Source organism: Pediculus humanus, genomic scaffold, assembly GCF_000006295.1.
Source record: "Pediculus humanus corporis 1103172107562 genomic scaffold, whole genome shotgun sequence".
In the NCBI taxonomy this organism is placed as follows: domain Eukaryota; kingdom Metazoa; phylum Arthropoda; class Insecta; order Psocodea; family Pediculidae; genus Pediculus; species Pediculus humanus.
In genome coordinates, this window is record NW_002987177.1 from 177,884 (window position 1) to 189,888 (window position 12,005).

General features: G+C 25.5%; 4 protein-coding genes across 4 annotated transcripts; 3 read left to right on the forward strand and 1 right to left on the reverse strand.

The window, feature by feature from the left end:
* Nucleotides 1-4,640: 4,640 nt before the first annotated feature.
* Phum_PHUM216940 (DNA replication complex GINS protein PSF2, putative) lies at nucleotides 4,641-5,270 on the forward strand (the record flags this gene model as incomplete). Its single annotated transcript, XM_002425670.1, has 1 exon — nucleotides 4,641-5,270. One exon carries the CDS (start codon nucleotides 4,641-4,643, stop codon nucleotides 5,268-5,270), a length of 630 nt encoding a protein of 209 aa, XP_002425715.1.
* An 870-nt stretch (nucleotides 5,271-6,140) lies between these two features.
* Phum_PHUM216950 (U3 small nucleolar ribonucleoprotein imp4, putative) lies at nucleotides 6,141-6,972 on the reverse strand (the record flags this gene model as incomplete). Its single annotated transcript, XM_002425671.1, has 2 exons — nucleotides 6,141-6,324; nucleotides 6,410-6,972. 2 exons carry the CDS (start codon nucleotides 6,970-6,972, stop codon nucleotides 6,141-6,143), a joined length of 747 nt encoding a protein of 248 aa, XP_002425716.1.
* A 919-nt stretch (nucleotides 6,973-7,891) lies between these two features.
* Phum_PHUM216960 (DNA polymerase subunit gamma, putative) lies at nucleotides 7,892-11,266 on the forward strand (the record flags this gene model as incomplete). Its single annotated transcript, XM_002425672.1, has 1 exon — nucleotides 7,892-11,266. The coding sequence occupies one exon, from the start codon at nucleotides 7,892-7,894 to the stop codon at nucleotides 11,264-11,266; it is 3,375 nt and encodes a 1,124-aa protein (XP_002425717.1).
* A 161-nt stretch (nucleotides 11,267-11,427) lies between these two features.
* Phum_PHUM216970 (eukaryotic translation initiation factor 1A, putative) lies at nucleotides 11,428-11,941 on the forward strand (the record flags this gene model as incomplete). Its single annotated transcript, XM_002425673.1, has 2 exons — nucleotides 11,428-11,667; nucleotides 11,753-11,941. 2 exons carry the CDS (start codon nucleotides 11,428-11,430, stop codon nucleotides 11,939-11,941), a joined length of 429 nt encoding a protein of 142 aa, XP_002425718.1.
* Between the last annotated feature and the right edge of the window lie 64 nt (nucleotides 11,942-12,005).

Here is a 12,005-nt window from a genome sequence, read left to right on the forward strand (position 1 = left end):
TATCTGGGCATAAGATGATGAGTGCTTTAGGTACGATAATAATAATAATAATAATGACTACTTAAAAATATGGTTTAAAAAAAGGAAACTTAAAAGAATAATGATGTAATGATTTAAAATAAATCGAAATTCAATGTTCAATGTTTTTTTTTTATTCATTTCAGGTAAATATAGATAAGACGCCATTTTTTTTTTTTAAATTATGGTTTCTGTGTCGAATGTAAATGAGTAATAGTCAACCGTAATAATTTTCGAAATTAAATTAAAATTTCAACATAATTAATTCCCCCCAAAATTTTAACTGCCGTTAGAAAAGTTATTAATAATAATATTTTTTCCTCCCATTTGCTTTCACATATAAACGAAATCGTTTAAATCGATGAAAAACCGTTAAAAAAAAGTGACAATTAACATTCAAACACAAACTCTGACCGTTATTTGGTTTTCACAAAAACGTTTAAAAAACAAAATGTAGGTTGATTATTTATTCCTATTTAAAAAAAAAAACTTTACGCACATTTTACAAGGTCCGACCGAAACTATAAAAATCTTTAAACCGATAAATATTGTTAAATTTCAAAAATTTCTTTTAAATTAAAAATAAAACGTCGTAGTCGTCGTCGTCGTCGTCGTCGTAGTTGCCGCCACCACCGCCACCGCACGTCGTGGTACTTATCGCCGTCGTGGCAGCAAAAATGCAAAATATTATTTTTATGCTTACAAAAAAATTTTTTTTTATGACCCCAAAAAAGCTCTATAATAATAAGGCAATTTAACTTTTTTTTTTTTTTTTTTTTTCGTTTTTTGTCACTCTTTAATTATCCAAAACAATGACTCACTAAAATTACATTTAAAATAGTTTAATCGATTTCCAAAAGTCATTTTCGAATAATAATAATAATAATAATTTTTCTACCCCAATAGATAAAAATCAAAACATTAATATATCTACTGTAATAAATTTAATATATGAGTGTATGAAATCAACGGCGTTAACGACACGTTAAATAAATAATTGAATTTATTTTAAAAATATCACACGATTAGCCATAATTATAAATAAAAATAACACAATCCTCAAATTTAACAAAGATTTGAAATTATTCTCCTTGCCTTGCTACCCGTTAACGACTTTTCCCCCATTTCCTTCATATTATTATTATCATTAAATTGACTTACAAAATAAAAAGAGAATTTTAAAAATGTTGAATGAATGAATGAATGAAAACGACACACACACACATCACACCACCTTTAACATATTATTATGATATTTCACTTTTTAAAAAAAAAAATAACATTTAAAACGTATTTCTAGTAGGAATTAAGGTGAAAGAAAATATGCGTAGGAATAAGAAAAATGACGGTTATTTATTCACCACGCACAAATACATAAATGGAAACATTTTCTGATTCACATTTGGATGGATGGTTATATCAACAGATAGGTACAAGACAAATATAATCACCTCAGATTCAACGATTGTTATTTATCAAGGCACGACGTTTAAATATTTTAAAAAACATTCCAACAAAAAACTAAAACAAATAAATAAACCTTAAAAAAAAAAAAAGGATTCCAAAAATTGGAACCTTTCACAACAATGTTAACTTCACATCACGACATAACTAAACATATTAGAAAATGTCTATGAAAAAAAAAAAAAAAATATGAAATTCAAGGCTGCCTGATTTCAGTGATGTAATGTAGCCTAACAAGGTCCGTTAATAAAAATTTTAAAATGTTTATTAATTCCGTGTTATACAAATAATAAAATCCGTCAATTTAAATTATTTTATACGAAAGTATTTATATTAATTGACGTATTGCAAGTATTTAAAATTAACGCGATTGCCGTTTTTCTTATAAAATTTTTATAAATTTTACATTGTTGTTTTACACAATTAAATTTTTCTAAGGTGTTCGTTTCGTTTTAATTTACGAAATAAAAATTATTATTATTATTATTATTATTATTTACGATCGATTTATCGATCGGCTAAAAATAATCAATCAATCACTCGAAATATTTTTTTGTTTTGGTTCGAAAAAAAAAAAAAACAGATTAAATTAAAAATAACTTTTAACAACACGTAGAATAAAAATTTTCAAAAATAATAATTTTTTTTTTTTTTTTTTTCGTTTAATTTATTCAAAGCCGGCGTATTAAAGATGGCCGCGAATTTCACGTTCCAAAACGGTTTTTTTTTTAAAAATAATTTTCCGTCGGATTTTTTGTCACAAAATATCTATTGTTATTTTCCATTAATTAATTTTTAACAATAAAATAATTAAATTTATACGTTATAACGAAAAATATAATAAAAAGAAATTTTTATCATCATTTCTGTTGTAACAAACAAAAAAAAAAAAAAAATTAGTACAGACATATTGAATTAAATTAATTTATTAGATAAGTTTTTAGATATTTAACCGAAAATAAAATCAATAATGAGAAAATATATCAAAAAGTAAACAATTTATGAAAACATTTATTGCAACACCTTCCCCCCCCTCCCCACCCCCCCCTCAAAGGAATAATTTTGACGGTTTGTTATCATTTTTTACTACATTTAATAATAATAATATTAATAATTGGAAATTTAAATAAATTTCGTGTTGCTAAATTAAAAAAAAAAAAAAAAAAAATTATTTATTATTGAAAAAAGGAAAAACTTTCTGCTGTCAATGCAAAACAACAATAATAATAATAATAATAATAATAATAATAATAATGATGACAACAACGTCCCATAAAATTATTCAATTGAATTCAATTATATTTATTTGTTATTTAAAAAAAAAAAACGAAATTACGACATTAAAATTGTTTTTTTTTTTTTTTGTGTCGTGTAAATTTTGATTATTATTATTATTATTATTATTATTATTATTATTATTATTAGTATTATTATTGATTTTTACCTAAAAGATAAAAATTTATTTTTAATTTGAAATTTTACAGATTAAAATTGAGATTTTTTTTTTTTTGAAAATAAATTTTATTACTTTTTTTTTTAAATTTTTTTACGACTTAAAATGATTTAGTTAACTGCTACCACGTTTCTTTACAATTTTTTTTTTTTTTTGTTTTTTTTTTTAGGCAAGGAGAAAAATACAAAAACCAGATGAAAACTTTTATGAATAATTAAAAATTCCTTTAATGTAAAAAAAAAAAAAAAAAAAAATCCTCCATATTGTTTATAATTTGTAACGGATAAATTAATACGTGGCCATATTTTTCTTAATTTTTTTTTTTTTTTTTTTTTTCAATGGATTTAATTGTAAAAGGAAAATTTAAAAATTCACGAGCAATTTCTACATTATAGATAATAATAATAATAAATAAAATATTCGATAAATAAAAAATACGCGAAAAAATGTCAAAAAAAAAAAAAAAATTGTAATTAAAGATGGTTGAAATTATATTTTAATGTCAAATGTTATTTTTTCCAAAGACATATTAATTATTTTTTTTTATTATATATCATCCTATCATTTTTTCATTTTGTCGTAAAAGGTCAAAAATATTTAAAAAAATTTGTGTATTTGTCCAAGAAAAAAAAATTAAATTAAATAATTTCCAAATTGGAAAACAAATATTTCAAAAAAAAAAAAAAAATTATTACCATAAAAATCACATCACATTTAAAACTATTTTATAATATTTTTAATTATTATTCAAAAAAAATTAAAAAAATAATTAAACTCACATGTTAATTAATAAAATGATGTAATATGTTGTATAATTTAGAGCAAAAAAAAAAAAATTTATTAACCGTAAAAAAAAAAAAAAAAAAAAAAAAACAAAACACCAACAAAGGGGTCCCTTATTTGGGTTTGAAATTCGTAAAATAAAAAAAATTTTTTTTTTGTTTTGTTTGCGTTTTTATTTCATCGCGTAATAAACTACTAAAATATTCATAAACGACTTTAAACCATATCTATAATTTTACAAAAATAAATAATTCAATATTATTGATGTTTGTTGTCAGTTTTTTTTTTTTTGATAAATTATGAAAAAATCAATTATCATTTACCACTTGTAATCATTTTTAAATTTTTTTTGTCAGGCGTTTTATTAAAAATTTTCTTTTTTTTTTTGTATTATTATTATTTATTTTTCAATTTCAAAAAAAATTTACAAATAATAATAAAAGGGTAATTGCACCTGTAAATATTTATTTATTTATTTATTAAAATTAATTTTTTCCTAGGCTAGGACTTTGAAAAGAGATTGAAAGTGAGAGAAAGTGTAAATAGATAAATTTTTGAATTACTACTCTGATGTAAACAAAGAAAACATTTCTGAAATAAAGTTTTTTTTTTTTGGTTTCTCTGAAATTATAGAGTCGTTAAAAAAGAAACAAATAAATAAATTTGAACGATTGGAGAAAAATTCTTGCATAAAAGTTTTTTAAACAATGAAATTTATATATATATTTTACCTTGATAATGTATAAACAAACTTGTAATGATTTTTTCTTGGCGGTATTTTGTATTTCTACCGCCACGTTAAAAACTTTAAATGATCGCCCTACTGTGATACCTAAGACAGTACTGTTGTTGAGTGAAAAAGATTAGATAATTTTCTGTTTTCATATATAATTTTTTTTTTTTCTATAAAAATTGTTACTCGATGGAACCTGCAGAAATTGAATTTTTGGCCGAAGAAAAATACATAACAATAATTCCTAGATTTCATTGTAGAAAAACATATTTCATAACAGGAGAATTGGGACCTTTTCGTGCAGGTATTCCATTAAAAGTACCTTTATGGTTGGCTCGGGATTTAAAAAGACGACAAAAATGCCACGTTTTAACACCGGAATGGTTGGATTTAGAAAATTTAAGTCAACTCAATGCTGATGAAGTTAATTCTGTTAAATTTATCAAATTGCCAAGTGAAAATTATTTCATTGGTGCCAAAATAATATTGGGCTTTGGAGTTGATGTCAATTTTTTTTCATTAATGACAGCAGTTAAAGATTTGTGGGATAAAAGAAAATCAAAGTTGGAAGATGCAGCAGAAATGTTTTTAGGAATCGGAATGGATCATGTTGTTGCTCCTAAAATTACAACTGCAGAAATTAACATTGTGAGACCTCTACTACCAGAATTAACTGATTTTTTGAACAGATTAGCAAGTACTGAAATCACAAGGCCTGAAAGACTTGAAGATTCTGAAAATAGTTTAGATGAATCATTCAATTATAGCAATATTATTTCTTCTTTAAATGTCGGCTCTATTAGCACAATTGAATCATAAAGAAAAAAATGAAATTTTTTTTTTATGTTAAAAAAATTGAAATCGTAACTGAAAATAATAATAATAATCTCTGCAATTAATATTTATTTCCAAATATTTGAATAAAAAAAACCTTATTTTGATATTGGAAATTATATTTAATAAACTTAAACAAACACTTTTATTATTGTGATGTTTCGATATTGTATTTGATGATGTTTTCTATTTTCAGATGGTTTTTTTTTTTTTTTGTATTTATTAATAGCAATTATTTAATTCTTAATTATAAAATCATATGTTTTATAAAATATGCTTTAATCATTTTTTAATATATTTGAATCACAAATTATAAATAGGCTGCGTTTATTAATTCCTTTCGAAATGAAGTAATATTATCAAAATGGCTTTTAATCTAATTTTATAGTTAATAATAAAAATTACTTTTCTAAGTTTATTTTTAAAAAATGGTGTATTAAGATACATCACTCTTATAACAATTATTTATGAAATGGAATTGCGAAAAACTTGATCTACTTTATTAAAGATATCATATGAATACTTCTTAAATTAATTCGGTAACTCATTTATTATTTTCTATTATTTATCAAAAATCTTCCTCAAAATTTATTAAAATCAAATTAATTTATTATCTGTTTCCATTTTTTTTCCTTTTAATTAAAAAGAAAAATGTGTACAAACCATTTAAAATACTTTCGAAATGTTTAAAATTTAATATTAATCCAAAATGTTTTTTTTTTTGGGGAGAATAAAATAAAAAAGTTTTTGTAAAAGTGTCACAATCGAAATGTAATAAATAAAAATTAATATTACATGAAGCTTATTTTGAAGGCTTTTTGTGTAAAAAAAAAAAAAAAAAAAAAAAAAACAACTTTACAAAAAGAATTTTCTTCGACTAGTTTCCATTTCATGTCTTCTACCTTGAATAATCCATTCATATTCCCCCGTTTTAGAATCAAACGTACCTAATTGTAAAGATCTTAATTTTAATGTAAATCTAGGTCCTAATTCCATTAACCTGGGTTTAGCATTTTCTGTGAACATATATCTATGATGTCTAAAAAAAAAAAAAAAATATTTAAGCTCAATTATAATTAATCGAATGAGAATTTTAAATTTGTTTGATATAATTAATTCAATACCTGAAAAAAATGTAATCTCTTTGATTATGAAATGTAACACATCTTCTACCTTTGAATTCAGGCTCATAGTGAAATAAAGCTGCCAACATTCTCGATATTGAATAACCTAATCTTGTATTAAAGTTATTTAGTATAACTTCAGGCCTATGTTTAGAAATTTGTTTGTAATGTTTTCCTAATTCGTTGGAAAGTCTCACATTAGACAATCTAAAATGAGCCGTGGGCCCATCTGGTAAATGAATCAATAATAAACCATTCGGTTGCTTTTGATCTTCATTTACTATTATTATATCGGAAAAATTTCTTTCAGTAGCGGCTTTAACCATTTTCTTAACACTCATTCTATGCCTGTATTTTGCTATCGAATTTGGTAAAATCCTTGTCAATTCTTTGCAAAACCTTCTCGTTTTCGATAGAGGATTATCGGATGTTGTTATCAATACTTTTGGAACGTAACTTTTTTCAAAATAACTACTGTACTCATCGTTTTTAATATCGCACGCTATTTCAACATTATTTTCATCTTCTAAATCGCCAACCATAGTCTCAGTTTTAATTCTCATACTTTCAATAGTTTTTGGTTTTTCTTTTGGCTTTCCTTCCATTATCGCTGCTTTTTTTTCTTTTTTTCGTTTTTGTCTCAATTTATTTCTTTCTTTCACCTCTCCAATTCTCTGTTTCCTAAAAATATATTAAGATAGCAGATAGTAAACGTTAATTTTTTGAAATGAAATTTAATTATTTATCACATTTTGAATAATTGTTTAACTGTACGTTCAAGTGAACATAATAAAAGGTATATAATATTTACCTGGTTTTTACTTTTCCCATTTTTATTTTTTTTTTTTAATTAATTAATTAAAAGTCTGGAATTTAATTATAAGTAAACTTTGTATACCTCTTCACGTGGTATTTAATTTAAACCATAGAGTGAATTAACCTTAAAAAAAAAAAAATTTCTTTCTGTGTAAAATAGGCAAGTACCTTTTTGAAAAAAAAATGATTTTTTTTTTTTTAAATTATATATATTTTTTTTAATAAAAATATTTAACATTTATATATTTTTTTTTTGTATTTAATTAATGTCAATCATAAAATAAAATTTCAATTTAATTTAAAAATAATAAAAGTTTTAAACTGTCAAACACATTTTTAAAAAAAATACTCATTCATCAAATAATTATATTTACTTTATTTTTACAGGTAAATTAATTCAAGTTTTAAGTTTTTTTCAAATTCAAGTATTTATATAATATAATTTAAGTAAAATTTAAGTTAAAAAAAAAAAAAAAAAAACTCTGGACCCGCCAAAATAGAGAGCATTTCAGTGGTAGAAGAAATTTTTAAGCTTTTGTATTCTTGTCTATTAGTAAGTAAAATTGTTTTAGATCAAAAAAATTAACGAATATTCATTAAAATTAAATGATTTTTTTTCACATTTATAAATTTTAAATTTTCACATTTAATGTGAGTTTTGTAAAAATGAAAAATTTTACGCAAATAATTTTAAAACCGGAAAATAGTCGTATAAAATTACGATGGTTATATAAGAAAAAGTTTTATTCAACTCAAACTGATTTTTATATCAAAGACAATAGTAATAAATTACCCAAATCGAATAAGGTACTTACCAGTACCATTTTAAAAACAGAAGAAGAGGAAAGAAAAGTAATTAAAAAAAAATGTGTTGATGAAAATGTAAACGAAGTTGAAAATAAACCTTCAAGTAGAATCAATGAATTAAATATTCAAATGTTATCTGACAATTTACACGGCCAAATATTTAAAGATGGTAACTTGTCTTCATCTGACAACAATATATTAATAAAAAATTCAAAAAAATTATTAAAGCAACACGGTCTTTGGACAAATGACATAAAATTACTTGAAGATGTTGAATTAGACTTGCCTCCTCTTAAGGGGAAAAACATTGAAGAACATTTTTGGATATTAGGAGAAGAACAATCTAAACCTTATAGAAATCTTTTATTGAATTTTATATCGAAAAAACTTCCAAAATCACCAGATAAATGGCTTTGTCAAAAAGGATGGACCAAGTATGAGGAAGGTAAAGAACCTGTTCAAGTGCAGTTTCCAGATGAAGATGCTTTAATCGTAGATGTAGAAGTTTGCGTTAGTGTCGGAAACTTACCAACTTTGGCAACTGCTGTATCTGAAAATGCATGGTATGGTTGGGTTAATTCTGATTTAGCAGAAGGAATTGATTCTCTTCCTACCCAATTTTACACTGCCGAAAAACTAATTCCGTTGGGAGACAAAAATAAAACGAATCCTGCTATAGTAGTCGGTCATAATGTGTCATATGACAGATCTAAAATAAAAGAACAATATTCTTTTGAAAGCAATGCTGTGAGATTTTTAGACACAATGGCAATTCACACTTGTATTGGAGGAATTAATAAAAATCAGACAAAGGACTTAAACGAAACAAGTATTTTTAACGATTCGTCTGAAGTATTCTGTTTAATTAGTTTAAGAGACATGTATAAATTATATTGTGGACGGGAAATCTCGAAAACTGAAAGAGATGTTTTTGTCAAGGGTTCAATATTGGATATAAAAAATGATTTTGAAAATTTAATGAGTTACTGTTCAAAAGATACAATTGCAACATTTGAAATTCTTCAGAAAATTTTTCCTATTTTTCTTAACAGATTTCCACATCCGGTAACATTGGCTGGAATGTTAGAAATGAGTGTAGCTTTTTTACCAGTGACAAGTAATTGGAAAAAATTTATTTTAGAAGCAGATCAAACTTATGAAGATTTAAAAAACGAAATGAGTTTAATACTTTCGAGGAAAAGCGATTTGGCTTGTAGATTGTTTCACAATGATGAATTTAAAAAAGATTTGTGGTTGTGGGATGAAAATTGGTCGATTCAAAATTTAAAATTGACAAAAAAGAAAGTTCCAAACAATAATGAGACTAATGTAAAAGTTACTGCAAAAGAAGATGCTTTAAATGAAAAGTTTCAATATTTATTTGACTTGGGAAAAATATTACCGAAAAACAAACCATTTTTACCTGGATATCCAATGTGGTATAGAAAATTATGCGAAAAGACTGATTCAAATGTACATTTAACAACCAGCATGTTAGTCACTCCAAAATTGTTAAATTTAACATGGGAAAATTTTCCACTGTATCATTCGAAAAAACACGGTTGGGGAATATTGGTAGCTGATATATTTGCTGAAAATGTAAATACTCTTTTACCATTTGAAAAACTAAAAGAAATTACTTTGAAATCATTTGATATTCCATTAGATTTTTATAAAACGGACAATTTAAATTATAAAAATTGTGAAACCAAAAACAAATTAGTACCTCCATTTTATTATAAAGGCAATGGAATATGGTGCAATCATAAGATAGACGATTGTTGTTATTTTTTTAAACTACCTCATAAAGATGGGCCATTAAAAAACGTTGGAAATCCATTATCTCTTAATTTTACAAAAATTATGGCTAGTAATTTCCTTTGCGGAAGTGATGGAACGGCTAAAAAAGTTATAGATATAAGCACAAAAATCACATATTGGAGAAATAACAGAGACCGTATAAAAAATCAAATGGTGGTGTGGATGAATGAAAATGAATCAAATTACCCAGATCTCCTAAATGAAGATACGTCCGTAGGAATAATCATTCCCATGGTCGTTGTTGCTGGTACCGTGACAAGAAGAGCGGTTGAAAGAACGTGGTTAACGGCTTCTAAAGTATCCGAAAATAGAATAGGTTCGGAATTAAGAGCACTCGTTCAGGCTCCTTCTGGATATCATATTGTCGGTGCTGATGTAGATTCTCAGGAGCTTTGGATAGCAGCGCTATTAGGAGATTCTACCTATGCGAAGGTACACGGTTGCACTCCTTTAGGCTGGATGACGCTACAGGGTACGAAATCAAACGAGAGTGATATGCACAGTAGAACGGCCAAGGCAATCGGAATATCTCGTGATCATGCCAAAATATTAAATTATGCTCGTATTTACGGAGCTGGCGTTAAATTTGCTCAAAAACTTTTACAACAGTTTAATCCGTTACTCAATGAAAGTGACGCACTGAAAAAAGCGACAAAAATTTATCAGTACACAAAAGGAGTTAAACGTTTTACCGTTAGACCGGAAATAAGTAAATTTTTCCAAGAAAGATTCGGATGCCTGGAAGTTAACGATATGGCAACGGCGTATCAAATAACAAAAATATTAAATAAAAAATTCGGTGAAATATTTTCGGGTAGTCATTGGACACGAGGTACCGAATCTCACATGTTTAATAAATTAGAAAAAATTGCTTCCGCTTTGGAGCCGAAAACTCCGTTTCTATCTTGTCGCTTGTCCACCGCATTAGAGCCTCACTATTTAAACGATGATTATCATCTCAACACGAGAATAAATTGGGTGGTACAAAGTGGAGCCGTGGATTTTCTTCATTTAATGCTAGTCTGCATGAGATGGTTGACGAATGGTCATGCTCGATATTGTTTTAGTTTCCACGACGAAATCAGATACCTTTTTCCGTCTGAACAAAAATACAGCGGAGCTCTGGCTGTGCATTTGACCAATCTTTTCGTTAGATCATTCTGCTGCCACAGATTGGGAATATACGACTTACCTCAATCCGTTGCTTTTTTCTCATCCGTGGAAGTAGATACCATTTTAAGAAAAGAAGCGAAAGATGATTGCATCACTCCGTCAAATCCACACGGCATGGAAAAAGGTTATGGAATACCACCTGGAGAATCATTAAATATTTACGAAACAATAAAAAAATCTGGAGGAAGTCTATCAGTTTTTTTTAAAAAATCAGGTAGAGTTGAACCGTTTAAATGTTGAACTCTATATCAAAAAAAAAAAAAAAACTTGCTTGACCTCCATGTTATCATTTTTTAAATAATAATTTATTAAAATTTTTTATTTTTTTTCTTTTATTTCAACTTAAAATTATCTAATTTGAATTGATTTAACTAATTAAATTCACTTTTTTTTTTTCAGAAATGTCTCAAGCGACAAAAAAAAAACACATTCGCAGAGAAATTCTCAACGAAAGTTTTAAACTTCCAGAACCCAATGAATATATAGTTAAAGTACTGAGTAGCAGAGGAAATAACTTACATGAAGTACAAATGCCAGATTCCTCAACGTTTCTGGTATCCATGCCGAATAAATTTAGAAAAAACGTTTGGATTAAAAAAGGTGATTTCATTCTTGTACAGCCCATTGACGAAGGAGAAAAAGTAAGGGGAAAATATTTATGATTAAAAACAAATAAATTTTTAATCCAAATTCGATTTAATAAATAAAAAAATTTCATTAAATTAGGTAAAAGCAGAAATGGTTAAAGTATTACTACCAGATTATGTAAAGTTTTTAAAAAAAGAAAAAGTTTGGCCGATTGAATTTAGCAAAAACGAAAAGAAATCTGACAGTGAAATGGAAGATGATTTTATAGGGAATAAATCGAAGAAAAGTATTTCGGAAGAATCTGATAGTTCGTCATCTGATGGTTAATCTTTAAAGAATAATTTATAAATAAAATTTATATGACATGTATACATATGTAATAAATTAAATT